Source organism: Chlorocebus sabaeus, chromosome 9 (assembly GCF_047675955.1).
Source record: "Chlorocebus sabaeus isolate Y175 chromosome 9, mChlSab1.0.hap1, whole genome shotgun sequence".
Lineage (NCBI taxonomy): Eukaryota > Metazoa > Chordata > Mammalia > Primates > Cercopithecidae > Chlorocebus > Chlorocebus sabaeus.
In genome coordinates this window covers 24837840-24858748 of record NC_132912.1, presented here as the reverse complement: position 1 = coordinate 24858748, position 20909 = coordinate 24837840, and the positions used below count along the sequence as shown (strand labels likewise).

At 42.5% G+C, this 20909-nt stretch overlaps 1 protein-coding gene across 4 annotated transcripts in view; it reads left to right on the top strand.

The window, feature by feature from the left end:
* PRTFDC1 (phosphoribosyl transferase domain containing 1) overlaps positions 1-13964 on the top strand; it is a 109295-nt gene extending 95331 nt beyond the window's left edge. For 3 of the 4 annotated variants that reach the window (XM_008002545.3, XM_008002543.3, XM_008002544.3), the window contains 5 exons: positions 4220-4237; positions 5628-5710; positions 7230-7276; positions 11114-11190; positions 12683-13964. In XM_008002545.3, coding sequence (XP_008000736.1) covers positions 4220-4237; positions 5628-5710; positions 7230-7276; positions 11114-11190; positions 12683-12730 — 273 coding nt within the window. In that variant the 3' untranslated portion in view covers positions 12731-13964. The remainder of the gene's footprint in view (positions 1-4219; positions 4238-5627; positions 5711-7229; positions 7277-11113; positions 11191-12682) is intronic. The other variant, XM_073018803.1, reaches the window with a different exon arrangement.
* Positions 13965-20909: the final 6945 nt, after the last annotated feature.

Genomic DNA, 20909 nt, shown 5'->3' with positions numbered 1-20909 from the left:
GTGGGGCACAGTGACTCACGCCTGTAATCACAGCACTTTGGGAGGCCAAGCGGGTGGATCACCTGAGGTCAGGAGTTCGAGACCAGCCTGGCCAACAGGGTGAAACCCCTTCTCTACTAAAAACACAAAAAAGAATACCAGGGCATGGAGGCGTGTGCCTGTAATCCCAGCTACTTGGGAGGCTGAGGCAGGAGAATCACTTGAACCCAGGAGGCAGAGGTTGCTGTGAGCCAAGATCATGCCACTGCACTCCAGCCTGGGCAACAGAGCAAGACTCTGTCTCAAAAGAAAATAAAAATAAAACAAATAGTACATTAAAGATCACTGATCCCAGATCACCATAACCACAATGACAATGAAAATGTTTGAAATATTGCAAGAATTTCCAGAATATGACACAGAGACACAAAGCGAGCACACGCTGTCAGAAAAATGACACCAATACACGTGCTCAACATGGGGTTGCTGCAAACCTTCAATTTAAAGACACACACATACACACACACACACAGTCTCTGCAAGGTGCAATAAAGAGAACTTTGGGAGACCAAGAGGGATGGATCACCCGAGGTCAGAAATTCAAGACCATCCTGGCCAACATGGTGAAACCCCATCTCTACTAAAAACACAAAAATTATTCATGCATGGTGGCACACACCTGTAATCCCAGCTACTCGGGAGGCTGAGGTAGTAGAATCACTTGAACCCAGGAGGCAGAGGTTGCAGTGAGCCAAGATCGTGCCATTGCACTCCAGCCTGGGCAATAGAGTAAGAGTTTATCACAAAAAAAAAAAAAAGAGAGAAATGTAAAAAACAAGGTATGCCTATACAGCAAAAGAGACTGTTCTAAATTAAAAGAGAAAGATCCAATCCATGGTAGAGGTTGGACAAATCAGCTACAAAGGCCATTTTAAGGAAAACTAGGGAAATTTGAATATATAGTAGGCTTTATATGATGTTAAGAAATTACCATCATTTTTGTTGGATGTTATAATATTTTGGCTATACATAATAAAGAATGCCATGATAGCTTTAATCTATTTTAAAGCACAGAAATATTTTTAAATACTTTAAACAGTTAAGCATGTATCAAAAATTTAGGAAGTCTTTAGACTTTCCTGGTTTTCAAGCATTCTATAATGTTTTATATCTATATATTATAGAAAGTACAAACTTTCTTTGACAGGTATATATTTATACATAAGGAAATATATGCACTTTCTATGATAAGAATGAATACACGGCTGGGCACAGTGGCTCACACCTGTAATCCTAGCACTCTGGGAGGCTGAGGAGGGAGGATCACTTGAGGCTAGGAGTTCAAGGTTACAGGGAGCTGTGATCGAGATCCTGTCTCTAAAAAAGAAAAAGAAAATTTAAAAATATGCATTTATACTTAAACCCTTTTTAAGAAACAAGCAACCTGAAAGTCAATAAATGATTTAAATATGTTTTTAAGTACAGAAATAGCTATATGAAACGTGACAAAATCTATTTTTTAGAAATAAAAAAGTAACAATCAGAAAAACAGCTAAAAGAGTTAAAAGTGACTGTCTCTGGGAAACAAAATTGGAAGTGAACAGAGGTGAAGTGATGGAGGGATGTTTTTCTTTTAAAAACCTTTCAATCTACTTGATTTTTTTTTTTTTTTTTTTTTTTTTTTTTTTTTTTTTTTTGAGATGGAGTCTTACTCTGTTGACCAGGCTGGAGTGCAGTGGCGCCATCTCAGCTTGCCGCAACCTTTACCTCCCAGGTTCAGGCAATTCTCCTGCCTCAGCTTCCCAAGTGGCTAGGACTACAGGCATGCACCACCATGCCCAGCTAATTTTTATATTTTTTGGTACAGAAGGGGTTTCAAGATACTGGTCAGGCTGGTCTCGAACTCCTGACCTCAGGTGATTTGCCTGCCTTGGCCTCCCAGAGTGCTGGGATTACAGGCGTGAGCCACAGCGCCTGGCCTCAAACTGTTTTAAACATATGTATGCATTACCTTGATTTGAAAATGTATTTGAATAATTGTGACAGTGTCTCTCAATATCATTATTCATCCAAATGCTACTTCCCACCTACCACTATATCTTAGAATTGAAGCAAATCTTTTCAAAGATGACTCTATTGTTTTGCAAGGTTCTGTACTATCAAAAAAATATTTAATTACATTCAATACATGCACTCTACTGAATTAGGCAGGAATGCAGACTAACACATTTTAGAAAGGTTTTTCTTTATAAAGTTGAAACAAAAAGAGATTGTGAGCCAGAAAATTAAATAAACCACAACATTCTCCAAGTATTCTGGTTGGTTTATAGGTCTGATTGGTAAGCCTCAATCAAACTAAAAATGCACGTCTCAAGCAACTACTGCAAATTGGCCATTAAGATTATAGCAACTTGTGTTCAAAATACCAAGGGGAGTCCCCTGGCAGCGTAACTCTTGTAGATTTTGTTACAGAAGGGGATTACAGGCGTGAGCCACTGTGCCAGGTCATGATTCTTAAAGTATTGTATAAATCATAGAGATAAATGTAAAGTCATCTAAAGAAAGAAAAACACCATTACATTGAAAGAATAGTCTCACCATTTAGTAAATTGGGATGGCATATTAACACAGTCATATTTTAATTTGGTGGGGCAGCATTGACATGTCACTACTAATCCAATTAATCAGTCAGTTTTAACTCAGTAATAAGTTTAATCAGTTGTTATTGCTTTATTCAACAAATAATTATTGAGCACTTATATGCAGGCATTATGCTAGTTTCTGGCAATACGGTAGGAATCGAGACAAACATGATCCCCACCTCATGGCGATTAGAATATAGTGGGGAAGACATATCAAACAAGAAATTAAAATGTAGTACAATCATCGTGTATTAGTCCTTCCTCACACTGATATAAAGAAATACCTGAGACTGGGTAATTTATAAAGAGAAAAGGTGTAGTTGGCTCTCAGTTCCGCAGGCTGTATAGGAAGCATGATGCTGGCATCTGTTCTGCTTCTGGGGAGGCTTCAGGAAACTTAAAATTATGGCAGAAGGCAGCCGGGTGTGGCGGCTCGTGCCTGTAATCCCAGCACTTTGGGAGGCCAAGAAGGGCAGATCACTTGAGCTCCTAAGTTTGAGACCAGCCTGGCCAACATGGTAAAACTCCATCTCTACTGAAAATACAAAAATTAGCCAGGCATGGTGGTGCCCACCTGTAATCCCAGCCATGTGGGAAGGTGAGGTGGGAGAATCGCTTGAACCCGGGAAGCGGAGGTTACAGTGAGCAGAGATCGTACCACTGCACTGCAGCCTGGGTGACAGAGTGGGACGCTGTTAAAAAAAAAAAAAAAAAAAAAAAAAAAAAATTATAGCAGAGGCAAAGGGAGAGCAGCACTTCACATGTCTGCAGACAGACATGGAGCAAGAGAAAGAGGGGGAGGTGTCATACACCTTTAAACAACCAGATTTCAGGGCAACTCACTCTCAGGACACCACCACCAAGGAACGTGATGCTAAACCATTCATGAGACCCACCCCCGTGATCCAGTCACCTCCCACCAGGTCCCGCCTCTAGCCCTGAGGATTCCGTTTCAGCATGATATTTGGGCAGGACCACAAATCCAAACCATATCACAGTGTTCTTAGGGAAGAGGTAGAGGAATGCCTTGAGACCTTGTTGCAAGGAATCTTACCATCTCACTAAAAATACACACCAGGCACCTCCCAGCGCTTTCTCTAGCCTACCCTCTTCATCTAGGTTGGCAATCCAAGAGGAAATCCTGAGTCCCCAGGGATTTTGGTGGTCGTGCAAGAGTAAGGCTGTCACAGCTGAACCCATGATGCATTTACCAAGCACAATCTCCGTTAGTGATGCGGTTCATGTTGCATTGTTTTCCTGGGAAACTCTTAACAGGCTTTGCCTCCCAGGTGGGGGTGGGAGGCCCTTGGCAGAATTACTGAGAAGGGATGACTTTACGGAGAGCTCGTCAGACAGGTCTAACGTAAGCTTGCTTCTAACCTAAATATAGATACTACCATTGCATCACCAGCTAATTCCGGAGGACCTGTTAAAATGAATCTGGAAAACCTAGATCACCTCTAGTCCTTTGAATTAGATGGATGGGGAAGGACTGTCTGAGCAAATTGTGAAATTCTAACTATAAGCAAAACAATGTGTATGTATCCTGTGAGTCAGATTGGCATCACGTTCTAACATACGGCTTTTGTTTATTTCAGAATGTTCTCATTGTTGAGGTAAGCTGGCATTTCCTTTCCATACTTGGAGGTTGAAAGACTCTAATGGTGAGTTTTAAACTGCAAACCTTGTTATCAAATTGACCAAGGATTTCTTGAGCTCCCACTGGGTGCATGCTCTCCAAATTTAATGAATACGGGCCAAATAGCATCCCTGATTTCAAATAATGTAGAATAAGAGCTTGGCAACAATATTTGTGGACGACTTTGTCCTTTTTGTGTATCCAGTTCCACATATCTCTGTGTTGATTCTTATACTTCTTTGTGAATCAGACAAGTTTAAAGAAGAGGAAACTAGCTCACCGAACCAAATTCATTTCACAGTGAAACCAAGGTTAGAACTCTGTTTACCCTGAATTCAGTGGTTTTGCTAAGGACCTCTGACAATTTTGAGAATTCTCAAATACTTTCAGCATCAAAATCATAAACACAATCAATTAAAAATGGTGAGCTATGGGGAAAGCTATGGTTTTGGGGTTTTTTGGGTTTTGTTTTGTTTTGTTTTACTTTTGTTTTTCTGTTAAAAAAGAGAACGTGGGATCCCTATGGCAGTAGTGGACTAATACAGCAAATGGCCACGTTTCCTTCAGGAGCACGCTTGTCTCATCAAACAGCAAAAAATTCAGGGGAGCTATTTTCAACCTTTTGTTACACAATTGCCTGTGTGCGCCATGTGTATCTGGAGTTCTTGCTCAGTATAACCCATGGAGCAGACCCTCTCACCAAATGAATTGCCCAAGCCTGGTTACATTCAGACCTGTTGTTTTGATAATCAGCTCGTGACAGCTGATTCCTGTCCTTAGGACAATAAACCGCGGCTGCCCATTCTCCTCTAATTGTGCAGCAGCTCATCAGTGGAGATGAGCCCGAGCTCACTGCAGCCGTGGACCCTCAGAATTCACAGGCTGTCACCAGCTGCTGTCCAGACACCTCTCACTTCCCAGCCATAGAACGCCCTATTGAGTGGGGGAGGACGAGGGGGAGGCATTTATCCATTCAGTGTATTCAGATGTACATATCCATGAAAATTCATGTGCCTTGTATTGTGTTACATAACCTCAGGGCCAAATTTAGTCCTTGAATGTGCATACGCGAGTCCAAATGTCCTCAATGAGGAGTCCCACATGCTGTCCAAAGGCTAAATTTGGCCCTTCAACACAGCTAAAGGATTCAAGGAGGAAAGAGTCTCCAGTAGATTCCCCAAAACTCAGCTTCCAGAAAGAAGTGCCTGTCTAAATAAAACATAACCCACTCCTCCTCCTACTTTGGCTCCAAATTGGATGGCATTTTTAATTACAATGCATTATTAATCAGGAGTATCTCCCTGGATGAAAAGTCTGTTGTGCTGCTCAGATGCACTTTGTTGAATTTATCTGTCCTTTCTGCAAAGGATGTCGTCGGAACTGGGAGGACGATGAAAGCACTACTCAGCAATATAGAGAAATACAAGCCCAACATGGTTAAGGTAGCCAGGTGAGTTGGACGTTCACAGCATGGTGATTTCTGGTTTTCCAAGCAAGCGCAAAAGGTATGCTAACACAGGATGCTCTTTCCAAACAGTATAATATATTCCAATCTAGTGACTTTTTCCCCTGGGGTATTACAGTTTGACCACACTGAAAAGCAGCCCTTGACTGCTAGCCTGAGAGAAGAAAGGGAAGAAGACGTGCTTTGCCATGTTTCTGAGTTCCTCTTTACTGTGCCTCCATTAGCTGTTTCTAGGAGCAGCTGGATGAGCCCCCGTGCAATTGCTCCGCTCCCTTCATTTTTTTGTTTGTTTGTTTTGAGACACAGCCTTTCTCTGTCGCCCAGGCTGGAGTGCGGTGGCACAATCTCAGCTCACTGCAACCTCTGCCCTCTGAGTTCGAAGAATTCTCATGCCTCAGCTTCCCAAGTAGCTGGGACTACAGGCGCCCGCCACCGTGCCTAGCTAATGTTTTGTATTTTTAGCAGAGATAAGCTGGGGTTTCACCAAGTTGGCCAGGATGGTCTGAACTCCTGACCTCAAGTGATCTGCCTGCCTCAGCCTCCCCAAGTGCTAGGATTACAGGCATGAGCCACTGCACCCAGACCTTTTTTAGAGCAAGAGACAGGGTCTTGCTCTATGATCACAGTAGTGTGATCATAACACACTGCAGCCTCAAACTTCTGGGCTCAAGTGATCCTCCCACCTCAACCTCCTGAGTAGCTAGGTACAGCTACCCCATATTTTTTGTTTGTTTGTTTTTTTGTTTGAGATGGAGTCTTGCTCTGTCACCCAGACTGGAGTGCAGTGGTGCAATCTCAACTTACTGCAACCTCAGCCTCCTGGGTTCAAGTGATTCTCTTGCCTCAGACTCCCATGTAGCTGAGACTATGGATGCATACCACCATGCCCATCTAATTTTTGTATTTTTAGTAAAGATGCTGTTTCACCATGTTGGCCAGGCTGGTCTCAAACTTATGAACTCAAGTGATCTGCCCTTCTTGGCCTCCTAAAGTGCTGGAATTATAAGCATGAGCTACCATGCCTGACTGACAGCTACCTTTTTTAAAAGTTTTTTATATTTTATCTATTTTTTGAGACAAGGTCTCACTCTGTCACCTAGGCTGGAGTGCAGTAGTGCAGTCATGGCTCACTGCAGCCTTCAACTCCTGGGCTAAAACAATCCTCCCACCTCAGCCTCCCAAGTAGCTGGGACTACAGGCAGGTGCCACCACACCCAGCTAAATTTTTTATTTTTTTGTAGAGACAGGGGTCTCGCTATGTTGCCCAGGTTGGTCTTGAACCTCTGGGCTCAAGTGATCCTCCCACCTTGTCCTCCCAAAGTACTGGGATTACAGATGTAGGCACTGTGCCTGACCTGCTGTCTTCTTTTTATCCAGAACCATCTATATAGTGCCACAGTAGCAAAATATGTATTTCAACTACATCTTTTAATGATGCTTGATTCTATTTACAATTCATAGAGATTTGATTGGGTTCACTAAAGCATGTCTTTTTTAATGGTAGTTTGTTGGTGAAGAGAACACCCAGAAGTGACGGCTTTAGACCTGACTGTAAGTGATTTTTAGTTTTTTGTTTGTTTTGTGCTTGTGGTGTTTCATTTTATCTTTAAGAATCTTTGATTTCCTATTTGACAGCACTGCAAGTGGAGTTGAAACTGTGTAGGGCTGATAGTCCCACAGATTCCTCATGGTCTCCCCCACCTTGATAGGGAAGACAGAACCCTTTAAAATGAGGGTCTTCAATGTTGTAATTTGCGTCTTTCACAGGAACCCTATTCCGTGCATTGGGTATTTTTATTTGTATGTTTCACACAGCACCTTAACTACAGAGAAGTCAGCTGAAAAGTTTCAGGGAGTAGAGGAAGACCTGATCCCACCGGACTGACTCAGACACTTAGGATCCCTGCCTTGGCCTCTGTTCTCACCAGTCAGACAAGGAGAGGTGCTATGGAGGTTTAAAGGGAGTCTCATGCCATCATCCGGAACTATTACCAGACAATGCACAATGGTGACCTTTAGCAAGCCTGAATTGTAATGCACAGAAGGGGAAATCTAAGACAGCTCCCCATCACCTCCAAACCAAAGCTCCGAAACACAGAGAATTAGCAGAGCAGGTATCTCTAGATACCATCTTCACACTTGACTTCAGATGTGTGTTCTGTAGGGCTTCCTCATCGAGTACACTCCTCCCTTCTCCCAACAATAAGCCTAGTTCTAACTCCAGGAAGAATAAACATGCAGCCTGATTATTTATTATTCTAACACTAGAGGCGAATTTTTTTCACTTGCATAGGCAGACTTCAGCTTGATTTTTATAACTTACATTTGCTCCAAAGTCCCTGGGATAATTTGGCTACAGTTCTCTTCAGCAAGCTGAACAAACATTAGCGAAAGAGAAGCACAGTATGGATGGGTGACATGCCAGTGACATTTAGCCAGTGACTCTACATTCTAAAAACAAGTTTCATTCCTGTGCTGGATGTGTTAACTCTAGACCATGTCAGTTCTGGGCAGAGAGACCCAATCGCATGTTCCCATCTATTACTAGTATCAAAGGTATAATCTGGATGTAGTGAAGGTTGCTTGAGGTTACTTAGCAGAAATTGTCTAACAAAATAGTACAGGATACTCACTGTATAGATAAGATTTTAACTGAAGTTGAAAAACATTCACTTCAAACATATCCGATTAATGACAAATTACTTATATCACTTATAATAACAGCAATAAAATAATAGCAGCTAACACTAGGAAGAGGTTGTGATGTGCCACGCACTGTTCTAGGAGCTATACAGAGATTAGCTCCTTTCATCCTCACAATAGCTCTCTAAAGGTAGGAGTTGTTGTTAGACCCATTTTACAGATGAGAAAATCGAGCACAGCAAGCTTAAATAGCTCACCAAAGTCATGTAGCTGTGAGTATCAGACCAGTATTAAGCCCAGGCAATCTGGTTTCAGTCAGTGCCCTGACTCTTCCACTACATCTGCAAGTAACATCTGCTATGGCAAATGTAAGCGTAGGAGCTGCCCGCATTTACCAGCTAAGGATAGGTCACTCTGATTCATGATTGTCCTGCTGATCCATCATCCTTTTATTCTATGACATCTCAAGGCTTGGCCTTCTAAATAGGCTATGGGCTCTCATTTTCCCAGTGTGAGTTGCCCTGCCTAATGGAAGGATTGCATTGCTCCCTGTCAAGTCATTATTACAACCCTGGTTACAAACAGGGTTTCTTGGGATTTGCTCATATTATATTATTATTATTATTATTATTATTTTTGAGATGGAATCTGACTCTGTCACCCAGTGCAGTGGCGCGATCTCGGCTCACTGCAACCTCTACCTCCCAGGTTCAAGTGATTCTCCTGCCTCAGCCTCCCAAGTAACTGGGACTACAGGCACATGCCACCACGCCTGGCTAATTTTTATATTTTTAGTAGAGACGGGGTTTCGCCATGTTGACCAGGCTGGTCTTGGACTCCTGATCTCAGGTGATCCACCCACCTAAGCCTCCCAAAGTGCTGGGATTACAGGCATGAGCCACTGCACCCCACCTTTTTTTTCTTTTTGAGATGGGATCTCACTTTGTTGCCTAGGCTGGTCTCGAACTCCTGGCCTCCAGTGATCTTCCTGCCTCAGCCTCCTGAATCGCTGGGACTGCAGGCGCACGCCCAGCTTCATATTCTTTTAGCTAGCTCAGAATCTCTGTTCCTTCTTTCTCTCTGGATTTATGAGGCTTTGTACTTTGTGTTCCTTTCTCCTGATTGATTCTTTCTTTTATGCTCAGTGTCACTGCTGACCTCTTCTGCTCTTGCTTCTCCTCTCTGATTCTTTTTTTCAAGAAACTCTGCAGTTTGGAGGAATCAAGTAGGCTTCTTAGCAAGGGACTCCATAATGTAACCCCCTAGAAAATAAGTACCTCCGGTCCTTTCTGTGAGCAGGAACCAGTTGTTTTCTCGTGAAAGCATCGTTGCTCATAGTCACTGTGGAGATAACTTTGCCTGGGCTATAAGCCCTCGGGCTATACCCAAGTACAGTTCCATTAAAAGTAAGCAAATAAATCTCTCACCTATATTACTGTAATAAACAAACTTGTAAGTTTCCAAAACACTGAAAAAAATTTGAAAATCATTGGACCGTGCACCTTTATTCTGTTTCAAGACCTCTGAAGAAGGAGATCTATTGTCTGTTCCTTAAGAATTCTCTCCAATAAGTATCAGCCAGGCGTAGTTGTGCATACCTGTAGTCCCAGCTACTCAGGAGGCTGAGGTGAGAGGATCACCTGAGCCTGTGGAGGTAGAGGCTGCAGTGAGCCATGATCACACCACTGCACCTCTGCCTGGATGACAAAGTGAGACCCTTTCTCAAAAAATAGCCAGGTTCAGTGGCCCATGCCTGTAATCCCAGCACTTTAGGAGACTGAGGTAGATGGATCACTTGAGGTCAGGAGTTCGAGACCAGCCAGGCCAACATGGTGAAACCCCATCTCTATTAAAACTACAAAAATTAGCCAAGCATGGTGGCACACATCTGTCTTCCCAGCTACTTGGGAAAATGAGGCAGGAGAATCACGTGAACCCTGGAGGTGGAGGTTGCAGTAAGCCAAGATCATACCACTGCACTCCAGCCTGGGTGACACAGCCAGACTCGATCTCAAAAAAAAAAAAGAATCCTTTCTGATAAAAAATCATCATCTTTTCAATGAATTCTTCTTTTGCTTATCATAAGTACCTTGCACTATGCTTAAATCCACTTCCTCTCATTCTGCCCTCAATAGAGAGCTCATTAATATCCTCTGCATCACAAACCCGAAGACCAGCATTAACGCAACCTCCACATTCTCTTCCTCAAGTTGAACAATCCCGTTGCCTTTCATCTTGTGTCCTGGCTTTTGCTTTCCAGCCCTTTAAACAGCCGAGACACTGAGTACAGCGGAAGAATTGCTTTCCAGTTGCTGTGGCCCACACACCTGTTCACACAATGCAGCATCGTAACGCCTTCTGCTTGAACTTTCCTTTGTGTTGTTGAGAATGTTTCCTTTGGCATCGTATCACTACATATTGCTTGCTTTAGAACACCAGGGCCACGTGACTCAATTATGCATATTTCTTGTTATGCACCGGGCTTCCTGAGCCATTTCTCAACTCTGCATGCTAGATCAGTCATTCTTCATTGTAGGCTGGCTTGTTTGCCTTGCCTCCTTCCTCCCGAGTAGTCCTTCTGGTCCAGGTCCCTCTTGGGCTTATCCTGTGCATTGCTCACCGTTTCTCACTCCCTCCTGCCTCAATGAAAGGTCCTCGAGTTTGAGTGCCGTCAGCAGCATATGGTGACTTGCATTTATATAATCTAAATTTTGTTCCTTTTTTTTTTTCTCTTTCTCTGCTAAGATGCTGGATTTGAGATTCCAAACTTATTTGTGGTGGGATATGCCTTAGATTACAATGAATACTTCAGAGATCTGAATGTAAGTCTTGCATGCAAATCCCTAACCCCCCTTTTTATAAGAACTTAACAATTTAGAAATGTATTGAATGCGTGTTAGTGATGTCTTCTATTGATTGAGTATCTTCTATGTCAGGACTATGGTGAGCACATTGCATCCATACTCCCAATTAACTCCCACTACTATTCTGCAGGGTAGGTATCAGGATGATGGAGGCAAATTATGATTATCTCTATTTCATACTAAAGAAATAGGAAGCTAAAGGCAGAACTATGGTTTGACACTGATTCTTCTCCCTAGTCATTGACTGTGCTCAACCAACCATAACAATAGCCAATATTCTATACGCTGATTTGTGTCAGTGCTTGGACTCTAGCAGGTTTCAATTACAGTGGCATGCAGCTCATAACTCTTCCTTCTTTGGGGGAAATGATCTCACCACACAGACGTGGACCCCCAGTGTGGACCCCAGCTGTGTGACCCTGACCAACACTGCATGATCTAGAGGTAGACAACTTACCCAAAGTGGACCAATCAGTCTCTCTCTCCTGGGAATCAGAAACTTAAACCAAAAGTCACAGAGACTGAGTGTGTTCAAACTTCAGCTACTAGGACAGCAGTGCCCCAGACAGTATCCATAGCACTATGGGTGAAAGTCTCTGGAGCTGCCCTTGTTCCTGCCTTCTAGTTGCTTCATTGCCCAGTTCGTCCTTGGATTCTGAGAGCTACCCCAGTATTCCACCAATAAATTTCCTCCCTCCCCTTTTTAAAGACACAGAGTCTCGCTCCAGGGTCTCCCCTAGGCTAGAGTGCAGTGACGCAATTAAAGCTCACTGCAGCCTTGAACTCCCAGGCTCAAGCGATCCTCCCGCCTCAGCCTCCTGAGTAGCTGGAACTACAGGCACACACCACTATGCCTGGCTAATGTTTTTACTTTTTGTAGAAATGGAGTCTTGCTATGCTGTCCAGGCTGTTCTTGAACTCCTGGCTTCAAATCATGCTCCCACCTCAGTCTCCCAAAGTGCTGGGATTACAGACAGCGGCCACTGAGCCCAGCCAAATCCTCCTTTTTTGCTTACATTAGCCTGGCCCCATTTCTGTTGCTTTCAATCAAAATATTCCTAACCCTTTGCTTGTTGCCCAAAAAGGGTTGAATAAGAGCCCATGTTGTGCTTGCCACTGTTATTTCTCCATTCACCCAAGCAGTTGTCATCTTACCAGTAGGAGACTTCTGTTTCTAGCAGGGCTAAACATGCTGCTCCCTCAGCGTTTCTGGGTTTTAGGGACCTGGGGAGCCAGATTCAGTATAGGGCTCCAAACTAAAAACCACAAAGGACCTTTTGTCAAGCATTTCAATGGGTCTCTTTAGATTTTACCCACACATATAAATACACGCATTTATATTTAAATGATCAATAGCCAATTACAGGATGGCATTCGGTTATTACTGCATCACACTTTCTGTGTCTCAGATTTTAAGAAACTGATGCGTTTAAATCCTTTGTTGTTTCAGCACATATGCGTCATCAATGAGCACGGTAAAGAAAAATATCGAGTCTAAAGACAAGAATTCTCACCGCTAAAGTCCCAGATAACATCATACTTACGCCTGTTCTCGGGAAGCCAGCTGTCAAGTTTGTCTCCCCAGGCATCTTCACTCAGCAGGATATAAAAGAAAAAAATGTTCAAATGAGAGAGCTTTCTTTTCTGAGGTTAATATAAAGAGTATCAAAGGTTCTTAAGGGAAAGAAAGCAGTGCTTTTATTTGACTTGTTCCAAATTAAACACTCCGCCTTGTGACTCAGCAATGCTATCTACCTTCACACTCCTGAGCTCCGCCTTCCTTTGTTTTGTTTGATACAGTCATTATATTTGATTACTATTCCCAGGAATACCCCCACCTAGTTACTCAAATATTTTTCACTTAACTTTTTATACCCTTATTTTGGTAATAAGCTTACAATATTAGGAAGCTGGGGACCTTTTTTTAACTGAAGCCTTGCGTACCCTATACCGGGAATGCAACTATTAATAGATTCCCATATTTTAAAAGGAGGAAAGGGACAATTTAATATAAATTTCTGTTTGTGCATTTCTGACAGGCCGTTATTATCTGCTTTGACAAAGCCTTTCTGAAACGCAGTGTACACTGAATCTTAATGATGTTATGAAACCAGCTTTGCTCGGGGCTCTTGATTGGAGCTTCCGGTATGTGATGACGGTATGTCATGTATGCATGGATGTACTCAACTGTGTTTAATACTCTGAATTTTAATTAGAAAAAAATACAATAGCAGCAAGGCCCTGGTTTCTAAGCTGTATCCTTTTATTCATGTGGGACATGAGCAAATGGCAGAATTAGGGGCGAGTGCTTTCTATGCTCGAAACTAAGCAAATACAAATTTTTCCTCGTATTTGCATAGAAGGAAAAGACACCATTATGCCCTGTCCTAAACGTGAAGACAGAGGTTGAATTTTTTAAAAAATATCTTTAAAAGGCTGATCACAAAATCCAAGGTGCCACAGGAAACAAGCACACTTAACGGAGTTTTTTTCTGAATAACATTTTTTTCCAAGTTCTTCATTTTATGAGACATTTCCTAATTTATGGGGATTTTAATTGAAAAAAAACTTGAGTCTCAATAGAGCTGTTTTTTTCTCACTTCCTAGAAAATGCAAATGCAAAATAAATAACTAAGCAGCTTTTGTTTGGTTCTGAACCGTATGTGGCGTATTGTTATTAGGTTCTAGCTTCCTTTAAACTAATAAAGAATAAGAAAACTTGTTATGTTTTATCACTGCTTACTGTTTTTCTTCTGCCTTCATATTTTTAAAATACTTTCAGCCATTAAAATGTATGTGAGTCAGTAGCTTAAATATACAACTGCATGTACCTATCCTGCGGCTTTATTTTTGTTAACTTGGATTAAATCCAATATATGCACTAGTATAAGCAAATGATTAAGCTGGGCTAGATCTGCTTTTTTTTTTCCTCAAGCTTGTTTGTAAGAACAAGGAATTTTAGTTGTAAAAGAAGATTTTCCTGCATATCTTTGTTTCGCTCAGAGAAGAAAACAAGCCACACCCAAATATCCCAAGGGATAAGTCAGCAAAAGGAATCTCTTCTAGCTTTGTTTCACAGAACCATTGGTACCCAAGCTTAGATTTCTAATTGTGTCTGACCGGCGAATTTCTTGAAATATCAAAATTAATATTCTGAACATGGTGTTTTGTTCACAATGCCATGTTTATGTCAGAAGACCTAGAATAATCCAGGCACACATTTGGTTTTAAGTATAAAATTATCCATAAAGTATACAATATGAAAATGTTTTCTTAAAAACGTTGAATTTTAGTAAGCATCAGTATCCTTTCTGAGAACAGTCTGTTTACTCAAATTACAAAGGAAATTTATCTACTTCACAAGATTGTGAGGACTTGTATGGTTAATGCTGAAAATTCACTAAATATACAAGAAGTTTAATCATGCTTGCAATTTTTTCCTACCAGACAATACTTTGACAGTGATATCCAAGAAAAGTCATCTTGGGAAAAATAGTATTTCCTTTTCTCTTGCAAAACTCCTATCTAGTTAATACCACTGAGTTTATTCACTCTAAACCAAAAATGCAAAAGCTTATTACTTGATTAATAACAAATCCATTATTAATTTAGTGTTCCAAAGCTGATTTGTAAGGGGGAAAATGTGTGAGTATGCGTGTGTGTGTGCGCGCGCGTGTGTGTATGTGTGTGTGTGCATGTATGTGTGTATTTCATTGGGAAGTCTCGATTCAGTTATAATCAACATAATTAGTAATACTTTGGGATTTTCCAAACAAATTAGAACCCCTCATTGTAAATTGGTCCTTTCTTATAGGGACTGGAATGTACTCATTGTTGACCCACGGACCCTCTAGATATAAACAACAAATACTCAAATTCCGACGTACCTCGCGTAATTTTTGCATATAAGATGGTGTGCCATGTTTCAGGCCTTCCGAGACTGTGAAAACAGCCTTTCAGAGCACAGGCAGGCATTTGCCCAGCCTCCTGTGAAATCAACTTGTGTTTTCCCAATGGAGAGGAAAAGCAGGCTATCCCACGTCTAGAGACCTGGTGTCATGGAAATATGCCCTCCCTTTTGTCATAGAGGTAGTGTGTTCTAGGAAGTTGAAACCCCAAACCACACTCTCCACCCAGTTGTCTGACTAATTTGGGCAAACTTACCATTCGGGAATTTCACCGACTGCAATCATGAAGCTCCTTTGCATCCCAAGATGTCACTTGCGAGCTGGCAACAAGCCAGTTTCAGGAAGAGAGGAAGGGAATCTCAAGAGGGGCCTTTGCATGCTGCTGAGGGGAGGTGTGCAGAAATAGGAAGAGGGTGTGCATGGAGACGGCTGCATTGTTTCTTGGCCAGTTGTACACCCATGGTGGCTTCTGAACCTGGTACTAAGAGGAAGACTAAGACAGCAGCCTAAAGAGCTGCATTCATGGTTATCTTTGTGCTGCATAGTGGAGCTGACAGGCCAGCCCTTCTTCACATTTCATTGAGGAGCACAGGGAAGCTTCAGGGTGGGAAGGAGGAGGAAAGTAGCTCCGTACTAGCACCCCCAAGGGCTCTGCAATTTGGTAAGCACTGTGGACTGGAATGCACGCTTCCCAAGATGCCACCCTCCAGAGGCGTCATGAGCCACAGACATCCACAAGGAGACCAGAAGCCACATGAGAGGAATGTTGATGGACAAGTTCCAGAAAGCTCAGAGCACCCCAGAAGCCCAGCTACAGCATCAGGTTGTGCAGCCTGCTCTGCTGGTGCCCTCACAAAGACATCAAGCCAAGGAGAGCCCACACTCCACTTGCCAACTCGTGGACCCTGGCTGAGGACTGTATCAGCCCTCAGGAAGAGGTGCCTTTTCCTAAAAACAGTGTCTCTTTCTGGTGCTCTCAGAAGAGAGAGGTTTTTGCAATTTCTCAGGCAGGAGGAAGTGGCTTTTTAAGACAGGGTGGGGCGCCGAAGCCCTCCATTGCCCAAGTGGGAGAAAGAAGCCTGAACTAACGTTCCTGTGACCTCCTTTGTGTCCAGAGCCTAGTGAGCATGGAGTAGAAAGTAAGCTGGCCGGGCGCGGTGGCTCAAGCCTGTAATCCCAGCACTTTGGGAGGCTGAGACGGGCGGATCACGAGGTCAGGAGATCGAGACCATTCTGGCTAACATGGTGAAACCCCGTCTCTACTAAAAAATACGAAAAACTAGCCGGGCGAGGTGGCGGGCGCCTGTAGTCCCGGCTACTCGGGAGGCTGAGGCAGGAGAATCGCTTGAACCCAGGAGGCGGAGCTTGCGGTGAGCTGAGATCCGGCCACTGCATTCCAGCCTGGGCGACAGAGCGAGACTCCGTCTCAAAAAAAAAAAAAAGAGAAAAAGAAAAAAAAAAAAGAAAGTAAGCTGTGAGTGAGGAAGGTGTTAAAGTCACTCAAGAAGCCTGACTGTGAAGAGAAGACATATACAATCATAGCCAGAAGGCTTTTAAAACTTGGGAGATTCCTGTGAACTCACCTGGGAGGAAAAAAACACCGAGAGACTTGCGAGTTTTTATTTGCTGTAGAGAACAGCCACATAAACCAGAGGAAGTGTATTCCTTGTTGACTGGGGGTGGGGGTTGGGATGGCTCACGTCTGTCTTTTGGAAGCTGAGGTGGGATAATCACTTGAGGCCAGGAGTTTAAGACCAACCTGGGCAACATAACAAGACCCTATTTCTACAAAAACAAACAAACAAAAAAAATGTAGTTATCCAGGGGTGGTGGCATGTACCTGTAGTCTCAGCTACTCAGGGGACTGAGGTGGGAAGATTGCTTGAGCCCAGGAGTTCGAGGCTGCAGTGAGCTATGATCACACCACTGCACTCCAGCCTGGGTGACAAAGCAAGACCCTGTCTCTAAAAAATAGTAAATAAATAAATAAATGTTGTTGATTGTTTTGTAATGAATCATTCCAAAACAGTAATTTAAATCAACAATAATTAGTTATTCTCTTTAATGGTTGACAAGAGTTAGGAGGCTAGGTGAGGTGGCTCATGCCTGTAATCCCAACACTTTGGGAGGCCAAGGCGAGTGGATCCTGAGGTCAGAAGATCGAGACCATCCTGGCCAACATGGTGAAATCCCGTCTCTACTAAAAATACAAGAATTAGTTGGGCATGGTGATGCATGCCTGTAGTCCCAGCTATTCAGGAAGCAGAGGCAGGAGAATCACTTGAACCAGGAGGCAGAGGCTGTGGTGAGCTGAGATTTCGCCACTGCCCTCCAGCATGGGTGACAGAGCAAGCCTCTGTCTCAAAAAAAAAAAAAAAAGAGGAATACAGAGAAGACATACTGGAGGTAGCTTGTTTCTGCTCAGTGATGTCTGGTGCTTCAGATGGAAAACACCAAGGCTGATGGCTGCAACCAAGAGAAACTGAACTGCCCAATGTGGCCGCAATTATGTGGTTATTTAAATTAACTAAAATCAAATAAAATTTAAAATTTACTTCCTCGTTCACACTAGCTATGTTAGAACTGCTCAATGGCCTCATGTGGTAGTAAGTTACCAACCATATTGGACAGTGAAGACATAGAACATTTCCATTATCGTAGAACGTTTTATGGAAAGCTCTAGTCTGAAGGCTTATTTTGTCTAGTGGTTAATGTTAGCTGTTAGCTGGAACCTTAGCTGAGGCTGTGAGTTGGAACCTTAACATGTGGCCTCTCCGTGTGGTCTGGGCTTCCCCGCAACATGGTGGTTGGGTTCCAAAGTGGAGGGAGACAAAGAGAAGAAGGAGATGGAAGCCATATTGCCTTTTATATAGCAGGCTCACTTCTGCCATATTCTGTTAGTCAAAGCAGTTACACAGATTTGCCTGGGTTCAAAGGGAGAGAACACAGACTGTCGTCATTTGATGGAAGAACAGCAGCATCATATTGTAAGAACATCAAGTGGGATAACATGTATATTGGTGGTGATCTACAGAAAATACAACCTGCCACTGAAAAGTTACGTGCCCTGCACATTTTCTTTTTTAAAAAATTATTTTTTTTATTTTGTATAGAGATGGGGTCTCCCTAAGTTGCCAAGGCTGGTCTTCAACTCTTGGCCTGAAGTGATCCTCCCACTTTGGCCTCCCAAAGCCCTGCACATTTTCTATTAATAAGATCACTAAATGAGTTGATTATTCAGTGATCATGATGTATAATTATGAAAACAAGCCTACTTTTATAGATTTTAAAGAATTACAGAATACTATCTAGAAGATGACGAAAAGAACACCAGACAGTGTGTGCACGTACATATTTGCCTACTGATAGTGTTTGGACTAGATTACGAACACATTGAAAGAGCTGATTTAGGCCAGGGGCGATGGCTCATGCCTGTAATCCCAGCACTTTGGGAGGCCAAGAAGGGCAGATCACCCGAGGTCAGGAGTTCAAGACCACCCTGACCAACATGTTGAAACCCCATCTCTACTAAAAATTAACCATGTGAGGTGGCACGTGCCTGTAATCCCAGGTATTCAGGAGGCTGAGGCAGGAGAATCGTTTGAACCTAGGAGGTGGAGGTTGCAGTGAGCCGATATCGTGCCACTGCACTCCAGCCTGGGTGACAGAGTAAAACTTCATATCAAAAAAGAAAAAAAAAAGAAAGAACAGATTTATTTCTAAATGGCTTCAGATTGCAGTATAAAAAAGTTTAGGAAAATAGATTTTGCTTGTCAAGTATTCTGTAAGTGTGAACTCATACTGAAATTTTAGTAGCAGTTCTATTTTTATAGAAAGAAATTGTATAATAATTTGGCCAAGAAACTAATCCAGAGTGGAGTTTCCTTAAATACAATGAACATAACTGGGTGAACTGAACTCTATATAATAATATATATACTGAACTCTATATAATAATTATATATATTATATATATATAATATATATATAATGTCATACCTGAAAACAGTAATCCAGTAATCCTCAGATCAATTAATAAACATTTTTAAAACACTAGATTGACAACTAACAACAAAATTACTCTATCTGATTTATCTAATCTTCTAATATTGAGTGGTAGAGTTGGTTGAGTGAAAAAAGAAACGGATGTAATCTGTCTTATCTTTATTTTAACAAGGTTATGCCCTGTGAAGAATATTCATCCTTGCCTGAGAAAATAACTGACACTACATAGCTACTGGGTGACTGCACCGATCTTTATAGTTGTACTCAGAAGAGATCCGTCCTGAGCATAGCAAAGCATATTGTGAAAGATTCGAGCCTAGCCCCTCAAGCTTGTTGACATTTTATGAGCAATTTGGTTGCAACTTCCGTGGATCATGCACTGTACAAAAACTTGACAATATCCTTTTTTTTTCTTTTGAGACAGAGTCTCACTCTGTCACCCAGGCTGGAGTGCAGTGGCGTGATCGTAGCTCACTGCATTCTCAACCTCCTAGCCATCCTCAAGCCATCCTCCCACTGTGGCCTCTCGAGTAGCCAGAACTACAGGTGTACACCACCAGCCCGGCTAATTTTTAGAAAAAAATTAGTGGAGATGAGGTCTCCCTATGTTGCCTAGGCAGGTCTCAAATCCCTGAGCCCAGGAAATCCTCCCACCTCAGCCTCCAAAAGTGCTGGGATTACAGGCGTGAGCCATCATGCCCAGCCTGAAAACTTAATAACTCTTAATTGAATACTTAGCACAAAATGTTGAGATAGGAATTGGCATCTCCATTTTAGAGATAAGTAAGTGTCAGAGAGAATCACTTCCTCAGGGTCACACGGATTTGTTCAAAGACAGAAACTGAACTAATACTGTTGGGCTGCTGAGTTAGTACTCACTTCACCACACAGGACTAAGCGTCATGTACAGCTGGTTTGGCTCTGTGTCCCCACCCAAATCTCATGTTGAATTGTAATTCCTAATGTTGGAGGTGGGGCTCAGTGGGAGGTGATTGGATCATGGGGATGATTTCTAATGGGTTAGCACCATCCCCCTACTGCTGTCTCGTGATAGGGTTCTCACGAGATCCAGTTGCTTGAAAGTGCATAGCGCCTCTCCCCTCTCCTTCTCTCTCTTCGGCCATGTGAAGACATGCTTGTTTCTCCTTTGCCTTCTGCCATGAATGTCAGTTTCCTGAGACCTCCAAGCCATGCCTCCTGTACACCATGTGGAGCTGTCAGTCAATTAAACCTCTTTTCTTTATAAATTACCCAGTCTCAGGTAGTTCTTTATAGCAGTGTGAAAACAGACTAATGAAACCATAGAAAGTGTATAGACAGATGTATAGATGACATTCAGATGAGGATAAGAAAGAATGGTATGGTATAATAGGAAGTATATTTGGTCTCTGTCCCAAGTCCCTGGCACAGGTCCTGAAACACTTGAAATGTCCTGAGTGACAGGAGCATCTTTTGTGACTCGTAAGAAACCCCTTATGAGTTTATGCTAATGAAGTGACTTAGGATGGAGTTGGTCACCAGAAAGACCAAGTGATTAGAGGGTTGGAAGTTTCAGACCCTCCCACTGAGCTCCAGAGAGGAGGCTGGGGGCAAGAGATTGACCTTTATAAAAACTCTCAGACAAAAAAATTCAGAGAGCTTCCAGGTCGGTGAACACAGTGGCACAAAGGGAAGGTGGCATGCCTTGATTCGTATCTTTAATAATCTATCTTTCTTTTTCTTTAATAAAAAAAAAAGTTTTCCTGAGTTCTGTGAGATGTTCTA